Below are 26475 nucleotides of genomic sequence, written 5' to 3' on the forward strand. Positions count from 1 at the left end.
GTAGCTGGGATTACAGGCACGCACCACCATGCCCAGCTAATTTTTTGTATTTTTAGTAGAGACGGGGTTTCACCATGTTGACCAGGATGGTCTCGATCTCTTGACCTCGTGATCCGCCCGCCTCGGCCTCCCAAAGTGCTGGGATTACAGGCTTGAGCCACCGCGCCCGGCCAAGAACTTGTTTTTTTAAACTTAGAGACAGTCTCACTACATTGCCCAGGCTGGAGTGCAGTGGCTATTCAGAGGCTCACTAAAGCACTGAACTTCTGGAGTCAAGTGATCTTCTCACCTCAGCCTTCCTAGGATTTCTTTTTAAGTAGGGTTGAGAGACAAAAACATTTTAAGTACGTTTAATCATATATATAATAATATTATTATAGAAGATAAAAACATTCTATTCATATAAATATACTATACTCTCTAGTGTCATCTAGAAATAACTGAGTACTTCCCATATCCCATGCACTGTTCTCAGTGTTATATATGCATCAACTCGTAATTCCTACAGTGGTGCTATTCCTATTTCCAATTATCAGATGAATAAATGGGAGAAAGAAATTATAAAGAAATTAGTCCAAAGTCACATAGAGTCAGGATCCAAACCCAAGCAATCTGACTTCAATGTCAGGTAACTAGGAAATCAGACCTTGACTGGTAAATTCATGTTGTGGCTACTGGATTTTCCAACTTTCTCCTACCTAATACCCATGTTTTAAACTGTTTTCACTGTGACTCCTTAACAAGTATGCTACAGGGGTCATGTTAGATTTTTTTCCCCCAAGTCCAAATCATTTTCTTTTTCTTTTTGAGACAGGGTCTCACTGCCGCCCAGGCTGGAGTGCGGCAGCACAATCACAGCTCACTGTGGCTTTGACGTCAAGGGCTCAAGTCACCCTCCTGCCTCAGACTCCCATGCAGTGGGACTACAGGCACACGCCACCACACTTGGCTAATTTCTGTATTTCTTGTTGAGATGGGGTTTTACCATGTTGCCCAGGTTGGTCTCAAACTCTCAGGCTCAAGCAATCTGCCCACCTCGGCCTCCCAAAGTGTAGGATTACAGGTGTGAGCCACCATGCCTAGCCTCATATCATATTCTTGGTTGCTAGTAAGCCGAAGTTACTGCCCTGTAGGCCTATGATTTTTTTGTTTCTGCATTTGAGATTGAGGTTTATAACTCCCACAAGGAGGGAACACCACCCACTATATTAATATTTGCACAATTTGGCCTTCCTTTTGAAACTGACCATGCTGCTCATCAATGATAACCATTTAAAATAGGCCAATATAGCAATTTTTTTTTTTTTTTTTTTTTTGAGACAGAGTCTCTCTCTGTGACCCAGGCTGGAGTGCAGTGGCACAATCTCGGCTTACTGCAACTTCCGCCTCCAGGGTTCAAGCGAATTCTCCTGCCTCAGCCTCTTGAGTGGCTAGGATTACAGGTGTGCACCACCATACCTAGCTAATTTTTGTATTTTTTAGTAGAGATGGGATTTCACTATACTGGCCAGGCTCGCCTTGAACTCCTGACCTTGTGATCTGCCCGACTTGGCCTCCCAAAGTGCTAGGATTACAGGGGTGAGCCACAGTGCCTGGCCACAATTTTTTAATTATGTATTTCAAATCAAATTTTTGAAATCACCCACATAAGAAATTTAACATTTTTCCAAACAAGTAAATTTCACGCATAAAATATGTTTCATTCTACATTTATTGGTTATAATTAACCAAATAGTATTAAACCTTCAAAATATTAGGATATCACTGACAATATGCAAATCTGTTCATAGAGAGCTAATAATCATAAAAGCTTCTAAAATCTTTCGCTTTAGTTTTCTCTCAAAAGTACTGAGTAGCTAAATTTGCTTTACAAATTGCCATTCTTCCTTAGTAATCTACAATCTAAACCAAGCCAAACATATTCAAGCCTGGACTCTCTATTTTAAACATCTTTGGGGCTTAAGAGTAGGAATTTCTAACTAGATATAGAAAAAAGGCTACCATTTAATTAAACCATGTAGTGAAAATATAATTGCCTTATTCTGAATACCAGTTTTTCAGAGCATATTAAAGGATTCTGGGACTTTGATGAACATTTCTTGTGGGGAAAATCTTCAATTTTCAAAAAAGAATGTTTGGCTAGGAATTTTTTTAAAAGTAACAGAAGTAGTAACTACTTGCTGACATTAGAGTACATTTATAGAAAGGTATTCTTTGATTCACATGAGTTGTGCTTATCATGATAGTTTTGGAAGGCACAAAAAATTTACTGTTTCACTACTTTCTGGGAGATAGAAATCTATATTCATGTTTTATCTGTAAGTATGCAAGATGTATGCTTCAACACACACAGACAACTGTGTCAGCCTTCATCATTTACACACTTCTTACTCTCATTGTCCTGTGATGAGTGAGGGAGGGAACAGTCAAAGATAACTTTATATACTATGGGTCAAACAATTCAGCATTCTTTAAAGCATCCTCTTCACATTGTGAAAAATAATACTAAAATGAATAACCTATGAACCATCCTACCATTCATTACCCAAGGATGGATATTTATGCAACTTTGTATTAAAAGACTAGCTGGGTACACGGTTGGCATTCAAATGCTTACTTATTATATTAGTGATCGAGGAAAAGGGTACTCAAGATTAAAACACTTGTAAGGCATTCGTATGGGGTTAAGAAAGTGGTTTGTGGTCATAAAGAGACTTAATTTTGAAACTAGTATCAAGAGCAATATACTTCAAAGCAAATAATTAGAAACAAAAAGGTAAATTAGCCTAATAGAACCAAGCTAGGTAAACTCCAATACATCTGTACACTAAAAGGCAACCAAGCACAAATCCCACACTTGAAAAATTATCAGCTTTTTCCTATCTAGTACACCACTCGTTTTTCCAGTAGAAGTAAGCTAAGGCAGAGAACTATGCATACTGTAGTACAGCACTCAATACTCTTAAACAGGAAAAGAAAAATAACAGTCAAGCATTCTCAAAAAAAAAAAAAAGAGTCAATGGAGAAAAAGATGAAACGAAGCCTAGAAGTAGGTCAACCTAGTGCTTTTGCTAATGCCAAAGCACCAATCCTTATCATTTTCATTACCAAGAGTTACTGAAGGAAAACACCAACCTTTGTGTTGGCTGCAATCCAATTGGAGGTTTCACTGTCATCATCACACTTTTTAATCCATTTCTTTAACCACTGTTAGGATACAACAAAAAACTTTAAAAAATAGCAACTTACTTTAGCACTTAACTATAATCAAGCTTAAACGTAAAAGCCAATGAATAAGATTATCACTAGGCCCACTTCCTCTAAGGCCAGGGAAATCCCATAGCTGTAATGTCCAGTAGATAGAAAATCAACCAAAGCAAGATTTTCTTTGGTAGAAGCTGAGTGGGGAACCTACAGGTAGAAGAGAGGCCCTTACAAAGCCTGACAAAGAGGTACCTTAGCCACGGTTATCCTAATAAAAATCAGGAGCTGACTTGACTTATCCTAAGGAATTGCCTCTGAATATATGCAATAATCATCTGAAATTAAAAGGGTAAAATAAAATCTACCAACAGATAGATAACAAAATCATCAGCTGTGATTTTCAGTCACTAAGTCTTAGGAAGTGTGCCATTAAATTGTTTTTAAAATGGAAATGTCAGACAAACTCACCTTACATTTAACAGGATCATGCCAATTTTCTCCACAGTTAAAGCTGTTAAGTGACACAAAGAGTTAATAGAATTAAAACCTACCTACTGTTAAGTAAGTAAATAAGCCAATCATTTCATGCCTTATAATTCCACAGTACTGTGACTAGTTTCTAGTGACTGGCAAATACAAGGAGAAAATCCATGTCTGCTTTACAGTTAATTACCCAGAATTCAGTATTAGAACTAGCACATAGTGGGTACTCAATATGTGTGAAATGAAGAATGAATGTAAGCATGAATACATGCTTTGGTGACAATTTCTTAATAGTTGTTGCTAAGGTGCCTCAGATCACATTGAGAAGTTTCAACCCATGCTTCACCAGTGCATTTTTAATCTTTTACTTAACTTCCTAAATGAAGAATAAAAGGCTGACTTTGTAGGTTACTTATATAACAGCACTAATACACAGTAAACAACATATGGGAAGCAAATAGGTCACATCTTTGCATTACTTAAACAAATGAACCTCAGCCCTGTAGAGGGAAATAGTACCGGGCAAGGTATAAAACAAAAAGAATAAATACTTACTAAACATATACTAATCAGTAATTCACTTTTGTTCTTCTAGGTTCATGGCATGTACATTTGTAAAAGAAGTATAATTAGTGAACAAACACAAATGCTTAAGAAAAAAATAATAAAATGGCAGATTAGCTAATTAAATAATTTAGAAATGGCAAAAAATCCTTTGCTAAAGAGAGGAACAAACTATTATTGATTTAAATCAGGTTAGGATAATGATTATTTCTGAAAAGAAAGATGGGAAATGTGATAGAGCAGGGAACCAAGGAGCTACAAATATATGTGTCATGTTTTATCTCTTAATGAAAAGAAAAAAAACCAAAATACTAATTTTGATTTAGCTGGATTGTAGCTACATAGGTATTCATTGTTGTATTCTCTATACTTTTATATTTGAAATATGTCACACTAAAAATACACTGGAAGTAGGTATTATCCACCTTTTCTCTACAGGGTAAACTCTGAAACAACAATGCATATTTAATCTTTATCAAAACAGTATGTATCTTACACATTTAATCTGTGTGAGCTTACCTGCTCTTTTTGGAAACAGTTAATAAATTATTAATGATGTGTTAACTGCAATTCTATAGGTGTTTGGAGGAAAAAAAGAATTGTATGAAATACCAACAAAGTATCTCCCCCAAACCCCCAACCCCAAAAAAATCTGGCCGAGCACGGTGCTTCATGCCTGTAATCTTAGCACTTAGGCAGGGCCAAGGCAGGTGGATCACTTGAGGCCAGGAGTCCAAGACCAGTCTGGCCAACACGGTAAAACCCTGTTTCTACTCAAAATAAATAAATAAATAAATTAAATTAAAAAAAAAAAAAAAAAAAAAAAAAAAAAAAAAAAAAAAAAAAAAAAAAAAAAAAAAAAACCAGCCAAGCATGGTGGCACACGCCTGTAATCCCAGCTACTCGGGAGGCATAAGAATTGCTTGAACCTAGGAGGAAAAGGTTACAGTGAGCTGAGGTCATGCCACTGCACTCCAGCCTGGGTGATGGCTTCTTACTCCTCAAGACTCAAAGGAGTAGAAAATCATCTTAACTTCTAGCAGGATATGTTTGTGTCCCCCTAAAATGCATATGTTAAAACCTAATAATCAATGTGACAGTATTAGGACATGGCGACTTTAGGAGGTGAATGGAATTGGCATCCTTAAAAAAAAAAAAAAAAAAAAAAAAAAAAAAAAAAAAAAAAAAAAAGAGCTGCCTTGTCCTTTCTACAATATGAGGACCCAGCAAGTAGGCACCATCTATGAACCAGAAAGCAGGCCATCACTAGACAATAAATCTGTTGGCACCTTGATCTTGGACTTCTCACCTTTAAGAAGTCTAAGAAATAAATTTCTGTTGTTTAGGAGCCACCCAGTTTATGGTATTTTGTTATAACAGCCTGAACATTAAGACAGAAAATGGTACCAAGAAGTGAGGGTGCTGTTGTAACAAAATAAAAAATGTGGAAGCTGATTTGAAACTAGGTAATGAGTAGAGGCTATAAGAGTTTGGAAGTGTAAGCTAGAAAAAGTCTAGATCACTGGGAATTAACTCAACAGGTTAGGGTAATTCTGGTGAAGATTCAGAAAGACAAAGTGTGGAAAATGCCTCAATCACAGAGAAAACCTAAATAAATGGCCACGAACAGAATGTTGTTAGAAATATGGACAGCAAAGGCCATTATGATGAGATCTCAGATGAAAATGAGGCACATGCTATTAGAAACTGGAGGAAAGGCCATCCTTGATATAAAGTGGCAAAGAGGTTGGCTGAATTGTGTTTTGTGGAAGGTAGAGAAATGAAACTGAATATCTGGTTGAGGAAATTACTAAGCAAAGTGTTGAAGGTGTAGCTTAGCTTCTCTTGTATGTTTATAGTAAAATGCAAGAAGAGATGAATGACCTAGAGATAAACTGTTAATCAAAAGGAAATAAGAAGTTAAAAATGTGAAAAAATTTCAGCCTATTCATTTTGGAAAAAATGAGAACACCTGTAAAGAAGCCTGAACTGATTAAGACACCCCCTAATATGTGGCACTGGAAACTTCCTGGTAGTTCAAATCTAGAATTCAAAAGACTAAAGAGTATACTATAGAACTCCAAAAGCCCAAGTTACCAAGAAAGCTGGGCAAGGGGAGCCATATGAAAACTCTTAGTTCAAAAGGAGACCATCAGCTGAATTTACCTGCACATTTCCTTTGCCTAAGTAAGGTTAAAATTTGGCAGAGTAAAGAAAAAGTTACAATCCCAGATCTACAAGTTAGCTCCCATTAAGTTACAGTGGAGCATAAAGGAAGATATGATTAGAGCTGTGTATTTTCTCCATAAAAAAATATATCCAGGCTGGGCATGATGGCTCATGCCTGTAACTGCAGGACTTTGGGAGACTGAGGCGGGCAGACCACAAGGTCAAGAGATCGAGACCATCCTGGCCAACACGGCGAAACCCTGTCTCTACTAAAAATAGAAAAATCAGTCCCAGCTACTCAGGAGGCTGAGCCAGGAGAATCGCTTGAACCTGGGAGGTAGAGGTTGCAGTGAGCAGAGATCGTGCCACTGAACTCCAACCTGGTGACAGTGCGAGACTCTGTCTCAAAAACAAAAAATATACAGACACATAGACATATATCTATATACACCCAAAAGTTAGAATATCAAGGAAAGAGAAAAAATTATTTAAGATGTGGCCTTTTCATCCAATTCTCAAAAAGATTCACACTATTTTCAAACTGGTATTAAACATCTCCCTGCCTAAGGTAAACACTTTTTTCTGCTATTTTAATACCAAGAATAAACAGAAGAAATAGAAATGCTTTGTGCATGATTTTAATTTAGGAAATCACTTGCTTACCAAAATTGGCGCCCACATTTGCAGCGAACAGGTTTAGCATCAGGATATTGGACTTTAACAACATGGTGGCAATCTGGGGCAGGACACCACTTTAACAGTCGATTGCACTGAAATACAAGTTAGAAAATAAAAAATGACAGGTGGCCAGGCACAGTGGCTCACACCTATAATCCCAAAACTTTGGGAGGCCAAGGCGGGAGGACTGTTTGAGTTCAACCGCTTAAGACCAGCCTGGGCAACATAGCAAGACCTTGCCTCTACTAAAAAAAAAAAAAAAAAAAAGAATTTAGCCAGGCATTATGGTATGTGCCTATAGTCCCAACTACACAGGAGGCTGAGGCAAGAGGATCACTTGAACCCAAGAGGTGGAGGCTAGAGAGCTGTGATCATCCACTGCACTCCAGCCTGGGTGACAGAATGAGCCCTGCCTCAAAAAAAGGCAGCAAATTAAATTAGGTCACAACGCAAGATTTCCTAGTACATCAGGCAATTATTTATATTGCTTCTCTGGTACAAGGGGCAAATGGGGGAGGATGATACAAGCTTATGAAAACTTGCTGTGGTCTTCCACAGTAACATTTTGAGATGTACTTTTTTTTTTTTTTTAAAAGATGATCGACCCTTGAAGACCTGGTTTTGTAAAATTTATGAACTATCTCTTGTTCTATCTTCAAAATCCCACTGAATAACTTTAAATATGTGATCATTAAACAGCACTAATTTACTTATGGTTCTATTTCAAGACAATTTTCAAAAGACACAAGAAAACCAGATATACTCTTTATCAAGGAAGGTGTTTGGATGTGACAGAATAGTTCAAGCTAAGCTAAAGGATATACATACAACTTCTCCCATAAAGAGCTCTTGTAAGGAAAAAAAAAAAAAAAAAAAAAAAAAAAAAAAAAAAAAAAAAAAAAAAAAAAAAAAAAAAAAAAAAAAAGCCAGTTCCTAAGCCACAGGCAAAGAGTGCACTTTAGTTCCTGAAAAGGAAATATAACTTTTATAGCATTTTTAAACAAAACACTCTGCACCGGAATTCAGAAGTCCATTGACCATTTCAAATAACATACTATTTCTAAAATGGGCTATTTCCAGGTTTAATCTCTAACGGAAATAATTACTTTCTAAAACTAAAACACCAAGTTACACTGATGTTGTCATACAGGGGCTGGCAAACTCCTCTGTGAAGAGCCAAAAGGGTAAAGAATTTTGGTTTTGGAGGCCAGAACAGTCTCTGTAGCAACTATGAAACTCTGCCACTGTAGCACAAAAGGAATCATAAAACAAATGGGCAAAGGCATGGTCCAATAAAATACAGCATTCTTTATTAACAAGATTTACTGGTAATGAAACCTAAAATGAGTAGAGAAATAGCAGGGTTAGAATCTCAAATAATGATTAAAAATGACATGATTAGTAATCTACTACAATTCTCTGCTAGGGATAAAGAAAAATAAAGGAAGAATACAGTAAAAATAATTTTATTATCCAAGCTCAAGTCTATGGAGAGATCTACTTACTAGTTTGTCATACTCTTTTATGTTTTTATTAAGAGAGAGTCTCACTGTCACCCAGGCTGGAGTGCAGTGGTGCCATCTCAGCTCACTGCAACCTCCACCTCCTGGGTTCAAGCAATTCTCCTGCCTCAGCCTCCCAAGTAGCTGGGATTACAGGCTCATGCCACTGCGCCCGGCTAATTTTTCCATTTTCAGTAGAGATGGGGTTTCGCCATGTTGGCCAGGCTGGTCTTGAACTCCTGACCTCAGGTGATCCGCCCGCCTTGGCCTCCCATAGTGCTGGGATTACAGGCGTGAGCCACCGCACCCGGCCTGTCACACTCTTTTGAGAATAAAGGTATTTTGGTATCCTTCATAAATGCAATAAAGATTTGTTTACTGTTAATAGACCATAATTTTTTAAAATAGTATTTCTATTAATAAACAGAAATCCTTCTTACAAGAAGGAAAACAAATCACTTACCTCTACAAAGCTATTTGTTATTAAATGCTGATACTTTAATTTAACTTTTGAATCTGTGATCAGGCGCCTGAAACCAAGAATAAAAATAGATGAGAAAGTTTCCAGCCAAGAGTATTTTCCACACATTTATAAAACGTAGTTCCAAAAGCTGTTTATGCTACGGCTACAACATGTTTATGCCCTAAGCTGAAAATACTGAAATCCATATAGGCTGTCAACAGGTGTAACTGTACTGATCAAAACAATAATTTCAAAGTTTGTATAATTTTCATAGACATTTTTTCCATGTTTCTTGCATTTTAAATATTCTACTTTTACCCAGTTTTTAGTATAGCCTAATGACTTACCAACTAATGCCAAGTTCAGGCCCATTTCAGGGTCTTTTGACTCTGATATCGTGTCTTAAGACAGCAATTCTCAGCCACCTTCCTTCAGGCACCCCACCCAAATCAGTATGTGAAATGAGACAGATATTGCTGACAGAAATGTTACGAAATGGATCCAGGTTTTGTGATACATAAAGCTGATATAATTTCAGAAGCCTTATTCTGAGAGCTCTTGGAAATTAACCAGAAATGCTTACTAATTGCATCCTGGCCTCTTCTGAACACTCTATAATTCACAAGAATTTCCAGAACTCACAGGAGTCCACGTAAGTGAGGAACCTGAAGCTTAAGTTTCATTAGTTCTATAGTAAACACTCCTCTCAGTGTATTACAAGAAAAAGAAGAATTCCCACTGAGAAAGACAGGAAGAACATGCATGTAGACCAACCCCATTAACATCTTTGAAATGAACCAGACAATCTGGACTCATTTCACACTTGAGCTTCAAAGGCCTCTCTCCTTCCACAAGATCCTACCTTTTTGTGTGCCACTTTCAGCGTGCTCCTATTACATTCGTATTCTTGTATTTCCTTCAAAACAGTAAGCACTACCCTTCCTCAGAGGCTTTGCATAAAGCTGCCTCCCTTGGAAAGACAAGAATATTATAATGGAGCTCTGAAGTGGGACAGTCTAGGTTTGAATGCCGGCCTCACAACTCACTAGCTATAAATTGAAGGTAAATTCTTTGAACTCTCCATTCCTCAGGTTACTAATCTGTAAAACACATCTCAGAAATAAGACTAGTAAGACTAGAACAGTGCCTGGCAGACAGTAAGCACTCAATAAATATTAAATGCTATTACTATATTACTTCACTCAGTTACAATATAGTGGTAACTCACTCAAGAGAGCCTTTCCTGAGATTCCACACTCGTTTAGATATAGATCCCCTCTCAGTTCTCATGGTACCTTAAACATCTCCTTTATAGAAATTATCATAATTTTAATTAGACAGTTATCTCTATAATCACTTGTTTAATAGTTATCTTTCTCCTCCTAACCCCATGAAAGGATCCCCGGGTGTCTAGCACACTGTCTGCCTGTAGAAAGTGTTCAATGATTATTTTTTAAATGAGTAAATCTCCATATTTCACAGAAGTAGACCTGTGGTCTAAAAATAATTCATGTTATTCGATAGTTCCTCAGTTAAACATAGCATTACCACATGACCCAGCAATTCTTCTTTGAGATGTATATATATGTATATATTTATAAGAGAATTAAAAACAGGTGTTTGATGAAAAATTTGTACACAAATGTACAAATTTTTCATATGTTCATAACACAATTCCAAAAAAAATGGAAATGTCCACATAATGGAACCATTATTCAGCAATGGAAAGAAGTGATGATTCATAACACAACATGGATGAATCCTGAAAACATTAAAGAAGCCAACCACAAAAGGCAACATATAATATTATTTCATTTATATGAAATGTCCAGAATAGGACAGCAGATGAGTGGTTGCCAGGGTCTAGGGGGAGAAGAGAATGGTGAATGACTGATTAATGGATATAAGGTGATTAAAATAGTCTGCAATTAGGTGATGTTTGTACAATATTATGTATGTACTAAAAGCCACTGGATTATATATTTAAAATATAGTTGCGGGCCAGGCATGGTGGCTCACATATGTAATCCTAGCACTTTGGGAGGCCGAGGTGGGTGAATCATTTGAGGTCAGGAGTTCAAAACCAGCCTGGCCAACATGGTGAAATCTAGTCTCTACTAAAAATACACAAAAATTAGCCAACCGTAGTGGTGGGCACCTGCAACTCGGGTTGCTGAGGAAGGAAACCTCCCGGCTACTCGGGAGGCTGAGGAAGGAAAATCGCTTGAACCTGGGAGGCAGAGTACTTGTAGTTAGCCAAGATTGCGCCACTAGTACACTCCAGTCTGGGCGACAGGCAGACTCTGTCTCAAAACAACAACAACAAAAACCAGTTGCTACTTAAACAACACAGATTTGAAATGCACAGGTCCACTTATACATGGATATTTTTCAACCAAATGTGGATCAAAAATACAGTTATTTATGGGATGTGAAACCTGCATATATGGATGGTCGAATTTTTGTATACATGGGCTCTGCTAAGCTGACGTGAGATTTTGGTATATTAGAGTAGAGGGTGTGAATCTTGGAACCAATCCTCAGTATACTAAGGATGACTCTAATTATGAGTTTTATGTTACAGATTTTATGTCAATAAATAATAAGAAAAGTATCGGCCAAAAGTCAGATGCCTTGATTGCCAAACAAACATCTCTTATTTATACATGTATTACTCATAATGCTTTTCTGATATGACAAACCCTAATGATTTCTGACAGCGGACCTTAGCCTAAAAAGCTATCTAAACCTGGCATGGACCACCAGGACTGACATGAGCAAATATCAGCCAACAGTTATTAGGACAAGACTGCTTCTTTAGTTTATCTGATGATAATGAGGTAAAACAAAGTGAGCATCCATCTTCATGAACAGGCATTCTGAAGAATCAAGTGTCACTCTGGTCATTAATAAGACAATTCTCTTGACAAAGATTTGCTGTCATCACAAATTGAAAATAGTTATCGGCTGGCACAGTGGCTCATGCCTGTAATCCCGGCACTTTGGGAGGCCGAGGCGAGTGGATCACCTGAGGTCACGAGTTCAAGACCAGCCTTGGTCAATGTGGCAAAACCCTGTCTCTACTAAAAATACAAAAATTAGCTGGGCATGGTGACATATGCCTGTAATCCCAGCTACTTGGGAGGCTGAGACAGGAGAATTGCTTGAATCCAGGAGGAAGAGGTTGCAGTGAGCCAGTATCATGCCACTACATTCTAGCCTGGGTGATAGAGCGAGACTCAGTCTCAAAAAAAAATAGAAAATAGTTATTAGGTCACATCTCTTAATGGAAGACAGCTCTCTAGTTAAACAAAATGACTTCTACTGAATGCCTACTACACATGCTGAGCATACTGACAGATGCATTAAATGGGGAGAATACCCTGTTTTAACAAATGAAGTAACTGAAGAAATGTGATTTGAAACTAGATGACTTGGCCGAGCGCGGTGGCTCAAGCCTGTAATCCCAGCACATTGGGAGGCCGAGGCGGGTGGATCACGAGATCAAGAGATCGAGACCATCCTGGTCAACATGGTGAAACCCCGTCTCTACTAAAAATACAAAAAATTAGCTGGGCATGCTGGCGCGTGCCTGTAATCCCAGCTACTTAGGAGGCTGAGGCAGGAGAATTGCCTGAACCCAGGAGGCGGAGGTTGCGGTGAGCCGAGATCGCGCCATTGCACTCCAGCCTGGGTAACATGAGTGAAACTCCGTCTCAAAATCAATCAATCAATCAATCAATCTTCATTTAAAAAAAAAAAAAAAAAAAGAAAGAAACTAGATGACTTGAAATACAAGTTTTTGTTTAGTTTTGTTTTTTAATTAATGCCAATTGCTAAACCATGCCTTTTGTAGCATTGAGTAAATCAACAATATTATACTTTGACTTAGGACTAATGAATATAATATTTTCCTTTAAAAAGATTTTCTTCCCAACATACTAATACAAATTATAGACAAGCATAGAGGAGGACATCAAAATCACCACAAATAAACCCATAAAACTGTTATGAAATCTGGACTTTTTTTCCTTTTGTAATACATGATAATTTTAAATAAAGACTGACTACACATAATTCTGCATCTTAGATTTTTTAGTTAACATTATCATATACATTTTCCAGAGCTCTTAAAATAATTCACAAGCTTTTCTTCTTTAAGAAAAAGAATTCTGCATCTTAGACTTTTTTGTTAATATCATCATAGGCATTTTCCAGAGCCCTTAAAATAATTCACAACCTCTTTCTCTCTTTCTCTTTGAGATAGGGTTTAACTCTTATTACTTAGGCTAGAGAACAGTGGCATGATCATAGCTCACTATAACCTCGAATATCTGAGCTCAAGTGATTCTCTCATCTTGGACTTCCAAAGTGTTAAGATTACAGGTGTGTGCCACTGTGCCCAGCTCACAAACCATTTTTAATGGCTGTATCATACTCCATCTTCCTCTACTGTTGGGCATTTGGGTTGCAGAATTATAATCAAGCGATTAACACATTTAAAAAAAACTGTGCTCAAATTCATTTTTGTTTGAGATGGAGTCTTGCTCTGTCACCCAGGCTGGAAAGCAGTGATCCCAGTTCACTGCAACCTCTACCTCCCAGGTTCAAGTGATTCTCCTATCTCAGCCTCCCAAGTAGCTGGGATTACAGGTGCATGCCACCACACCCAGCTAATTTTTTTTTTTTGGTAGTAGAGACAGGGTTTCACCATGTTGGCCAGGCTGGTCTTGAACTCCTGGCCTCAGGTGATCCACCTGCCTTGGCTTCCCAAAGTGCTGGGATTACAGACATGTGCCACCACATCCTGCCTTCGCTCAAATTTCTGATTATAAAAATATAACATTTATTGTCATCTGAATTAGTTAATCATAATCACAAGTCATGATGACCTTGCAGTTACTCCGGACTCATCTTTCCCTCACACCCTGTATCTAATCCCTGGTTCTACCTTGAAAATATATCCAAACTCCAAACATTTTTCACTATCTTCTCTGCTACCAGCCTAATCCAAACCACTATCACTTCTCACTTGGGCTGCTATAATAATTTCTCAATCTGTCTCCCTGTTCCCACTTATAAGATTATTTTTTTAAACACTGGCAGTCAAAGCAACCCTCTCTGACCATGTCATTCCTCTGCTCAAAACCCTCTCTCATGGCTTTATCTTAGAATCAAAGGCAAAGACCATAACAAAGGCGTATCAGGCCCTAAAGAATCTGCTTCTGGGTAAGTATACATCTGGAGAAAACAAACAAAAAGAATCTGCTTCATACACCCTCTCTCATTCTTCCCTGCCTCCCTTCAACATTTAAGTTTATATTTACAGTTTAGTAACATTTGAAAAAGTTTAAATTACTAATACTCATCAATAATTTATTCTGTCTACATACTTAACCTTACTACCACAATTTGACAACTGTCTCATTTTACATTTCAGTGACACTAGAAAGTTATTTTAGTTCAGGAACCATAAATCAGCAAATCAAGAAAAGCAAGAAAATGAACTCTTGGCAATAGAGGCTGCAGGGAACTGATACTTTGTTATGCAAGAATTTGTTGCATTTACGCTGAGGAAAGATTGAAAAGGTAAATTAACTTTTCAAAAAAAAAAAAAAAAAAAAAAAAAAAAAAGTTATTTTAGTATGTACTTCAGCTCTGATCCCTGAAACATATATTCTAAAACAGACAGTATACTATAGCTCTTGTGCTAAATTTCCTACTTAGAATACTCAAGTCCCTATTTTTCTGTTTCCCTGTGGAGAAATGATAGTGGGCATTCAATTTATTCCACCATGAGACATACAACTCTTAAGTTACATGTTATCAAAGCAGTCTCCATAAATTCTCAGTGCCTTAAAAATAAATAGAACTTAAGGTTAGCAAAGATCTCTTAAATAGCAGCAATCATATATGGAAAGAAACAAATCAGACACCAAAAAGGGAAACTTTTATCCATTAAAAAAATCATATTTGTTTTAGAGAAAAAAAAAGGCAAGCTACAGATTTGGGGAAAATAGTTGTAATAAATACAGCTATCAAGAGACTCATCAGAATAAAGAATTTTTACAAAGTAAATGACAGAAAGAAAATAACCAATTTTTAAGAATGGGTAAATGACTCGAATAGGCACTTCATAAAAAGGGATATCCAAATGTCTAATAAATTTATGGAAAAATGTTCTATAACACTACCAGAAAACTGCAAATTAAAATCACAATTCACTAGAATGGTCAAAATTTTAAAAGATGGGTGACAGATGTATGGGCAAAGACTAGAGCTCTCACCCAAGGCTAGAAGGAATATAGGTACAATGACTTTAGAAAACCACTTGACAGTATCTAGTAAAGCTAGAAATTCTACTCCTAAGTATCTGCCCCAAGAAAATTAGTGTATGCCCAACAAAAAACATACAGGGATAGTCTCTAATTTTTTCAAGTAGCCAAAAGCAAACAAACCAACCAAAAAACTCCTAAAGGTATATTATCAAGACACTGAAGTAACTTACAGAAATCTCAAAAGACATTATGTTAACTGAAGCAGACATATGTACACAAAAGAAGGCATGCTATATGATTCCATTTAAATGATGTTCAAGAACTGGTAAAACTACCTCATGGTGACAGACGTCAGGGTAGGTAGCAGAGGGGAGACGGATACTGGTTGGAAAGGGCCAGGCACAAGGATCAACATTCTGGGTATTGGGAAAGTTCTATACCTTGATGTGGGTGGTGGTAAGACAAATATACTTTTAAGGTTAATGTACTTGACACACTTAATTGAATGTATTTGATGACCTAATAAAGAAGTAAAATGAGCCAATTCTAATTAAATAAGAATTTTTTTACACTGTAAAAGATGAGATGCTCTACCGTAATGAGAATAACACACACACTGAGGTTTAGTTTGTCTCTTGTCTCAGGAGGGTACAAACCATAGGACTTCACTTAATTGCTCCAGTCTAGGTAGCTTCACAATCCAATTTGTGATAGTGATAAGACTGAATGTAAGGTGTAAGTGTCTGATTTGGATGCTAGAAACATTCTCCTTAGAGCAGCACAGACTTAGAGGATTTATTTCTCCCTGGGTCCACTGAACTACCTGGTTTTACGATTATATTTAGTAAGAATAAAAATAAATATGGGGCCGGGCGCGGTGGCTCAGGCCTGTAATCCCAGCACTTTGGGAGGCCGAGGCGGGTGGATCACGAGGTCAAGAGATCGAGACCATCCTGGTCAACATGGTGAAACCCCGTCTCTACTAAAAATACAAAAAATTAGCTGGGCATGGTGGTGCGTGCCTGTAATCCCAGCTACTCAGGAGGCTGACGCAGGAGAATTGCCTGAACTCAGGAGGCGGAGGTTGCGGTGAGCCGAGATCACGCCATTGCACTCCAGCCTGGGTAACATGAGTGAAACTCCGTCTCAAAAAAAAAAAAAAAAAAAAAAAAAAAAAAAAAAAAAAAAAAAAAAAAAAAAAAAAAAAAAAGAAAGAAAGAATACAGGCAAGAATATGGGCAATTATACAAGTGAATGGTAAACAAAATATGGAGGGGCTAAGGAGGTCACGGGATGCCTGACCAAACCAAAGTTAAAATCTAAACTGAGGCCTGAAGAATGACCAGATGAAGACAATTCAAGAGTAAAATTGGAAGACAGTATTGTAGGTGAGAAAGCCAGGAGGCAGTAGAGAAAAAAAGTAAACTCAAACCAAGCCAAATGCAAATAAAACACATAGTATTTTCAAGAAACCAAATTATACCTTGCTGGAATAGAGAATCTGAGAAGAAATAAAGCAAAAAATAAAGCTGTACAGGCAAGCAATGCAGGACAATGGAAGCCATCTGCAAAGAACTAGAAGATGATAAAACTAAATACAGTATAAGGTAATCATTTAAGAGCCAGTTGTAGATTTCTAGCTAAGAGTTGATGGCTTAGATGAGGTTAATGGCAGTAGGAACAGAAAAAAATAGATGGATTTATGGATAATGAGGATGTGGATTTGACAGAATTTGGTGCAAGGATGACTGTGGAGGTGCCTATTCGGCAGAGGGATACATAGGTATCAAGCTCAAAAGAGAAATTTGATTTGGAGATTTCCAAAGACTGCCTAAGGAAAGTATACAAAGTAAGAAGAAATAGGGGGTTGGATAGAACCCCAAGAAGCAATATTTTAGGAAGAGGCAGAAAAAAAGATGATTTTGCAAAGCCAGCTGGAGATCTGGTGTGGGTGTAAGGTAGGAGCCACAGAAGTGGGACGCTGGGGTGAAGGGTATTTTACAGGAAGTAAGTAGATTAGGGAAATGAAATGACAGTGATTCTCAAACTTAAGTACATCAGAGCCACACCAGGAAAGCTTGTTGTTCAGATTGTTGGGATCCACCTCCAGAGTTTCTGATTCAGTTAAGTCTGGGATGGGGCCTGAGAATGTGTATTCTTAACAAGTTCCTAGGTGATGGTGATCTAGGAGCTATACACAGGGGCACTGAAATCACCTCGAACGACAGCAAGCTTTGGAAAAAAACAAAACAAAACACAGTGAGTTAGGTGTTAGCACTGTGAATATCCAAAGTGCTGAAACTATTGGATGTAAGGCCAAAGAAGAGATAAATTTTTATAACTTGCCAAATTACATTCCAAAAATCTTCTGACAGTTTATATTCCTATTATACTATATTCTTACTCACATTAGACATTACCAAATCCTGCTTTACCAATCTGAAATGCTAAAACAAATTTTAGAGTGATGCTGACTTACACTTATTAAACTAGGCATGATAGCTTATGTTTATGGCCATTTACATTTCTTTCACTATGAAATGCTTTTTCATAGAATTATCTTCTTCCTACTGATTTCTTAAAGCCCTGTGATATTGAAAAAAATTAATCACATTTGTTTCATGTGTTGGAAGTTTTCATTCATTTCCAATCTACTCTTCCCCCAAATAAAACCTTACCCAGAAATCCATTATATAAGATGGATATAATAACAAGTTCCTCTGGCTGAACCCATAGGAAGAAGTCCTACGACAGAGTTCCTGAGTACTGTCAGGAAAGTTATGGCTTCATTGTACACAGCTTAAAAAATGTTTACCACACTGTCAGGACAGCGTCCTTATAACACCTAAGTAACTGAAGAAGTTGTTAAACCTACCTGGCAGTGACACATCCACAGATAAACCCCAATCAGTTTCTCTGATTTACAAAGATGTTGTAAGTATCTAATAGGACATAAATCAGTATTATGGAATCCATGGGGGGTATAATCAAGAACTTTCCTCACTACTCTCCATTTTCTATTGATGTCTGAACTCACAGCAATTTGATTTCCACTTTCACCATTCTAGTAAAGTTGCTGTTATAATAGGGAAATCCAATGGTCTCATCAATGCTGTTCTCTTTCACATGTCTGCAGGAAGTGATACCATTAGTAACCTCTTTTGCTCAAATTCTCTATTCCCTGGTTCCTGTATTATTTTCATAAACCATCACCTAAATATCTTTCAGTGACTCCGCCTCCTCTCCTAATGTCCCCTTGTCTAAGATGTCAGTCTTCCTTTGTCTTTCTATAAGTAATGGCTTCCTCTGCCATTATTTTAGCTGTTTTTTGAATTCTAAAACTGAAGGTTACTAGTTTCTACCTAATGGATCACATTAAAAATTGCAGATCCATGTACATAAGCTAATTATTCAAAAGAAAAAAAAAGAAAAATTGCAGATCCATATTGGAGATTTTTCATACCTTAAACCAATCCATCTCTAAATTCTGTTTCTACTTGCTCCCCATTAGAAAACCGACACACTATCATCTTTAAAGACTGGAACATTATCATCCATAGAAGACTGTAATGGCTGGGCGCGGTGGCTCACGCCTGTAATCCCAGCACTTTGGGAGGCCAGAGGTGGGTAGATCACCTGAGGTCAGGAGTTTGAGACCAGCCTGGCCAACATGGTGAAACCCCATCTCTACCAAAAATACAAAATTACAGGCATGTGGTAGCACATACCCGTAATCCCAGCTACTTGTGAGGCTGAGACAGGAAAATTGCTTGAGCCTGGGAGGGGGAGGTTGCAGTGAGCTGAGATTGCACCATTGCACTCCAGCCTGGGCAACAAGAGTGAAATTTTGTCTTTTTAAAAAAAAAAAAAAAAAAAAACAAACAGACAACGACTGTAAAAACCAAGACTCATAGCCCAAATGCCTCTTTACTCTAAACCAAGCTTGTCCAGCCTGAGGCCCAGGATGGCTTTAAATGCGGCACAACACAATTCTGTAAACCTTCTTAAAGCATAATGAAACTCTTTTCGCGATTTTTTTTTTAAGCTCACCAACTATCATTAGTGCTAGTGTATTTTATGTGTAGCCCAAGACAATTCTTCTTCTTCCAACGTGGCCCAGGGAAGCCAAATGATTAGACACCCCTGTCTAAACCATCCACCACTATACTACCAAAGTACTATTTTTAAAATGCAAATCTCATCATATTAAAACATTCTATGACAACATTCATTATAAACTGTCAAAATTTTCATCCTCATCTGTCATAACCTCCTACTCTACTCTAGCCAGCACAGAATACTTAACAGAGAAGTACATGACCTATTTCTAAAACACTGACATTCTTTCTTTAACCAATATTACCCTCCACTCCCTCAATCTCAGTTTTTACTATTTTTCCCAAAGTCTCCCTAAACTCTTCAAGTAGAACAATCTGCTTCTTTCTCAGTATTTTATACATACCTTTATATACAAAACATAAATTGTTGCATTGTAGTTATTTATTATTGTGAATCACCTGGGGGAAGGCACTATATCTTAATGTTTTGTTCTCCTGTACATATGTGCTAATAAGTAGGTTCCCAGTAAATGTCAAATGGATAAAAGGATATAGCGACCTTTATTAATGAAATATACTGAGGAAACTGTATTAATGGAACTGGCATAGTGATGAAAGAATAGAAGAAACAAGAAAGCATCAGAGGACAAGATAAAGACAAATTGAAGAATGGTGGTACTTCAAGATGATACATGGCTTATTTGTGCTAGCCTAAAACAATAATGGAAATAAGATTTACTAAAAAAGATAACCAGTATTAACACAGAACTGATAACAGTAAATATGTTCCAAATAAATCAAAGGAGATGGAGATTAAGGAGGTTTGAAATCACTGAGTCTTATAAACTGTGCTGGTCAAGTAAATTTATGGCATTATTAGATTAAGAAATGTACTCATTAAAGCCCATGGCTTTTAATTCTATTACCTCAAATTCCAGTGCTTAAATACAGGCATGCCTTTCTGTATAGACAACTATCCATGACTGATTACACAAATTGCTTGTGGATCATTCAGGCCCTCAATCTGTTTATCCTCCTGGAGTGATGTCAATTAGGTAACCTGAGGTTATGAAAACAGCACTAACCCAGGAATTAAGCAAATTGGGATTTTTATCTTGGGCTCAGGAACTAATAACTCTGCTTCTTTCTCCAAGTCTCTTTCCCTCTTCAAAAGAGAACTTTTCAATAAACAAGACTGATGGACTGCTAGCTAGATTAACAAAGAAAAAAGAAAGAGAAGACACAAATAAGTGCAATCAGAAACAAGAAAGGTGACATTACAGTGGATCCCATGGAAATACAAAAGATCCTCAGAGACTGTTAGAACACTTCCATGCATATAAACTGGAATATCTAGAGGAAATGGATAAATTCCTGGAAACACACAACCTCTCAAGACTGTTATCAGGAAGAAATCAAAATTCTCAGTGGACCAATATCAAGCTCCAAAACTGAATCAGCAATTTAAAAACCTATCAACCAAAAAGAGTCCTGGACCATGTGGCGTTATAGCCAAATTCTATCAGATATACAAGTAGAGTTGGTCCAATCCTAATGAAACTTACCAAAAAATTAAGGAGAAGAGAATCCTCCCCAACACATTTTCTACAAAACAAGCATCACTCTGATAAAATCTGTCAAAGACACAACAAAAAAAGAGAAAACTACAGGCCAACATTCCTGATGAACATAAAACAAAAATCTTCAACAAAATACTAGCAAACCGAATCTAGCAGCATATCAAAAAGTTGATTCAACACAATCAACTGGGCTTTATTTTTGGGATACAGGGCTGATTCAACACATGCAAACCAATAAATGTAATTCACCACATAAATAGAATTAAAAACAAAAACTATATGATAATCTCAAAGGACACAGAAAAAGCTTTCAATAAAATCCCACATCTCTTCACGATAAAAACATCAACAAACTAGGCTTTGACATAGGTTGGAATATATCTCAAAATAATAAGAACCATCTATGACAAACCCAAAGCCAACATCATACTTAACAGGCAAAGTCTGGAAGCATTCCACTTAAGAAAGGAATGACCCACACTTACTCACCAGACCTATAGTACTGAAGTTTTGGCCGGAGCGATCAGGCAAGACAAAGATAAAAACGTATCCAAATAGGAAAATAAGTCAAATTATCAGTCTTCACTGATGATTATTTTATATGTAGAAATAACCTTAAAGACTCTACCAGAAGGCTCCCAGAACTGACAAAACAACATCAATAAAGTTTCAGGATACAAAATCAATGTACAAAATTCAGTAACATTTAATATATACGAATAACATTCAAGGAGACAGCCAAATTAAAAATGCAATCCTGTTGATAATAGCCACACTCACATAAAAAAATACTTAGGAATACATCTAACCAAGGAGATAAAAGATCTCTACAAGGAGAACTACCAAACACTGCTGAAAGAAATCACAGACAACAAAAACAAACAGAAAAACATTCCATGCTTATGAACTGGATGAATCAATATCATTAAAATGGCCACAATGCCCAAAGCAATATGCAGATTCATAATTATTCCTTATCAAACCACCAATGTCATTTTTCACGAAAGCAGAAAAAAACAATTCTAAAATTCATATGGAACCAAAAAAGAGCCCAAATACCCAAAGCCATCCTAAACAAAAAGAACAAAGCCAGAAGTACCACATTATTCAACTTCAAACTGTACTACAAGGTATGGTAAACAAAACAGCATGGTACCTGATATGAAAACAATCACACACCAATGGAAAAGGATACAGAACCCAAAGCTAAAGCCACAAAACTGCAACCATCTGATTTTCAACAAAGTCAACAATAACAAGCAATGGCTAAAGGACTGTCTATTCAATAAATGACTGTTGGGATAACTAGCTAGCCACATGCAGAAGAATGAAACTAGACCCCTTTATCTTTCACCATATATAAAAATTAACCAAAGGAATTAAGACTTAAAAGTAAGATTCTCAAATCTATAATCTTAGAAAAAAATCTAGGAAATACAATTCTGGACATCAGCCTTGGCAAAGAATTTATGACTAAGTCCCCAAAAACAACCACAACAAAGGCAAATTATAGGTGGGACTTAATTAAACTAATGAGCTTCTATACTGCTAAAGAAACTATTAACAGTAAACAGACAACCTACAGAATGGGAGAAAATATTCACAAATTATGCATCCAACAAGGGTTTCATATCCAGGATCTATAAAGAATTTAATCAAACAAGCAAAAACCAATTAACTCCATTAAAAAATGGGCAGGCTGCTTTGTCTATGAAGTAGCCATTTCTTTGTTTCTTTAATTCTCTAATAAACTTGCTTTCACTTAAAAAAAAAAAAAAAAAAAAAAAAAAAAAAAACAGAAGGAAAAAGGCAAAGTATATGCCAAGATATTTCTCAAGAACACAAACATGCAGCCAATGGGTAAAAAAAATACTCAACACCACTAATCACTGGAGAAATGCAAATCAACACCATAATGATATACCGTACCATCTCACACCAGTCATAATGGCTATTACTAAAAAGTAAAAAAAAAACTTAAGCAAAAAAATAACATATGTTGGTGAGATTGCAGGGAAAATGAATCGTTCTACTAAAAAAGACACATACACATGGACTAGTGTGTTCACTGTGGCATTATTCACAATAGTAAACACATGAAATCAATCTAGTTGCCCATCAACAGTGGACTGGATAAAGAAAATGTGGTACATGTACACCATGGAATACTATACAGTCATAAAAAAAAGAGCACAATCATGTCCTTTGTGCAATACAAATGCAGCCGGAGGTCATCATCCTAAATGAATTAACACAGAAATAGGAAGCTCAGTACCACACGTTCTTATCTATAAGTGGAGGCTAAACAGTGAGTACACATGAACATAAAGCTGGGAATAAAAGACAGTGGGGGCTATTAGAGTGCGTAGGGTGGGAGGGCAAGAGTGAAAAACTACCTATCAGGTACTGTGCTCACTACCTAGGTGATGGAATCATTTGTACACCAAACATCATGGACAAGGAATTTACCCATGTAACAAGCCTGCACATGTACACCTGAACCTAAAAGTTCAAAGAAAAAAAAGAAAGAACCTTTCACAAGAAGAGTTGTTAGCTGAAAGCCTCCAGCTGGAGGGTGTCTGAAATCAGTAGCAGTATTCCAGCCAAGACCATGATTCCCTGGGTAGTACAGCCAACGACTAAGAATACCAAGGGTACTTGGCTTGGCTCTTTATACTTATTGAGGTATTCCTCTTTGGGCACTCTACGCACTCAAGTTCCCCCACAGGGCTGCAAAAGACTCTCACAGCTGTATCTTACAAAGTCTCTTCCTATTGAATCTTCCTTCTTTTCTTTAACAGATGCCAGGCCTACATTGATATTTATCTGTTCCTGCTGTTTACCTTGCACAGATGCTATTCCACAATGAGTCAGTTTCACTTTTTTTCTATCTTGGGATCTGCTTCAAAGAGCACCTCAACTAACACATGCATAGATTCTAATCTCCAGTTCCAAGGTTTATCAAAATCTAGTTACCACGCATTTCTAAGAATAGTGATCAGGCATTTAATCAAGTTACAAATAGGCTTTTGGACTACTATGAGGGAATGTAAAGAGTTTCTTCAGACTTTGAGAAATTTCACTTCCTTTGAGGTGCTAAGTAAAAATTAATTTGGTTTAACCAACTAACCAATATTCACATGCAGAATCTATCGAAAATACTTACATAACTGTGTTGTCATCCACTAAGATATCACAACCATGAGCAGGACACGAAATAGTCTGAAAAAGATTGAAATTTAAACTGTCTTCATTCAACAAATATTTAATGAATGCTTACCATCGCCAGGCACTTTGCTAGGTTCTCAGAATACCTTAACGTTTACAGGATCTCAATCCTTCCCTTTCTACTTAAAGGAAATATGTGTGAGAGTTACTTTATCACCATAAAGTAACTAGAATTGCTAACCTAATAATTGGTTTTTAAACACAAAACTTTAAAGGCAAAAGCGTGCAACGAGTTTAACTTAACAAATACCAATACTGATGCCGGCTGAGAAAACGTTACCTGGATTGACTCCTTAACTGGAACGCCACCTTGCCTATTATCTTTAGTTGTCTGAATCTAGAAAAATGTTCCCCATGCAATTCATATTCCACAAAGCTTTACCTGTTTTTATTTGTGCAAGGGTCTAAACACTAGGAAATTCAACAAAAACTGAAAAACAACTTGGTATCTTTACCTGACCCATGCCTTCTTCCATTATTTTGGTAGTTAAATATTCACTCCAGCATTGCATACAAAACTTATGTCCACATTCAAGGCCAGTGAAATACTGTTAAGAAAAATAAAACGTGAATTTAACAAAGACATTCTCAGAAAAATCACTATAAACAATGACTCAATGGGGCTTGATAAGGTTACGTTTCTTACAGTGGCCAATTTTACAATAGATGGGCTCCTAAAATGAACTTTTTGTGGTGAAATATAGACATCAATACTCTGAACACACGTTTTAGGAAAGGTGGGCAACAATGTTTGTATTAAATGTAAGAAGATAGACCAATGCGCATATGGAAGAATGCTCAGTATCATTCGGCATCGTGGAAATGCAAACCAAAACCACCATGAAGGCTGGGCAACATGGCAAAACTCTGTCTCTACAAAAAATACAAAAATTAGTCAGCCATGATGATGCATATTTGAGTCTGGAAGGCAGAGATTGTAGTGAGCTGAGACAGCACTCCAGCCTGGGTAATAGGGTGAGACCGTGTCTCAAACAAAACAAAATAAAGCAACACCTCACAATGACATAACATTTCACACTCACCAGTTACAGCTATAAATAAAAAGAGAAACAAAGCAGGGCACAGTGGCTCACGTCTGTAATCCCAGCACTTTGGGAGGCTAAGGGGGGAGAACCGCTTGAGACTAGGAGTTCAAGACCAGCCTGGCAACATAGTGAGATTCTGTCTCCACAAAAAAATTAAGAAATCAGGCAGGTGTGGTGGCACATGCCTGTAATCCCAGCTACTCAGTGGGGCTGAGGTAGGAAGATCACATGAACCTAAGAGGTCAAGGCTGCAGTGAGCTGTTATCACACCATTGCACTCCAGACTGGGTAAAGTGAGGCTCTATTTTGGTGGAAAAAAAAAAAAGACATAATATTAATAACAAGTGTTGGTGAAGATGTAGAAAAATTGGAGCCTTCATACACTATCAATGGAAATGTAAAATGGTATAGTAACTTTGGAAACAATCAGGTAGTTCCTCAAAATATTAAACATAGAGTAACTACAGGAGCCAGCAATTCTTATCCTAGGTATATACTCTAAAGAAATTAAAACATATATCCATACAAAAACTTGTACAAAAGTGTTCTTTTTTTTTTTTTTTTTTTTAAAGACAGGGTTTCACCATGTTGGTCAGGCTGGTCTTGAACTCCCAACCTCAGGTAATCCGCCTGCCTTGGGCTCCAAAGTACTTGGCCCAAGTATTCATTATAGCATTACTCATAACAGCCAAAAAATGAAAACAATCCAGATGTCCATCAACTGATGAAAAAAACACTTCTTCCATATAATTTCCATAAATCAAATATTATTCAGCCATAAAAGGCAACAAATCCACCCGGGAGGTGGAGGTTGCAGTTAGCCAAGAACACATCACTGCACTCCAGCCTGAGTAACAGAGTGGGAACTCCATCCTAAAAAAACAACAACAAAAAATCTAATAGATTTCTCATGTAGTACCACACTGGTACATGTGTGGGTTTGTCCCTTTATAGAAAGGTACCACAATTTTATTTATAGTCTACTATTAATGAACCTTTACACTGCCTTTTTTTTCCCCCCACTACTGCATTAACTATATAAACATGTTTGTGTTTATCAAATTATACATGCTACAATATCGACAAACATTGTTTTCCAGGTTCTTACCACTTGCATAGTGAAATTTCTTACAAAAGAGTGAAAATAAGCCAGTCACAAAAGAGCACATATTGTTTGATTCTTTTATATGAAAAGTCCAGAACATGTATATCCATTGACCCA

At 37.1% G+C, this 26475-nt stretch overlaps 1 protein-coding gene across 1 annotated transcript in view; it reads right to left on the reverse strand.

Moving 5' to 3' along the window:
- ARIH1 (ariadne RBR E3 ubiquitin protein ligase 1) overlaps window positions 1–26475 on the reverse strand; it is a 120022-nt gene that overhangs the window by 19794 nt on the left and 73753 nt on the right. The window contains exons 4-9 of the mRNA XM_017548085.1: window positions 24663–24755; window positions 24146–24201; window positions 9064–9130; window positions 7084–7190; window positions 3673–3715; window positions 3136–3207 (exon numbers count right to left, since the gene is read on the reverse strand). Of these exons, the coding sequence (XP_017403574.1) occupies window positions 3136–3207; window positions 3673–3715; window positions 7084–7190; window positions 9064–9130; window positions 24146–24201; window positions 24663–24755 (438 nt within the window). The remainder of the gene's footprint in view (window positions 1–3135; window positions 3208–3672; window positions 3716–7083; window positions 7191–9063; window positions 9131–24145; window positions 24202–24662; window positions 24756–26475) is intronic.

This window comes from Cebus imitator, unplaced genomic scaffold, assembly GCF_001604975.1.
Source record: "Cebus imitator isolate Cc_AM_T3 unplaced genomic scaffold, Cebus_imitator-1.0 Scaffold203, whole genome shotgun sequence".
Lineage (NCBI taxonomy): Eukaryota > Metazoa > Chordata > Mammalia > Primates > Cebidae > Cebus > Cebus imitator.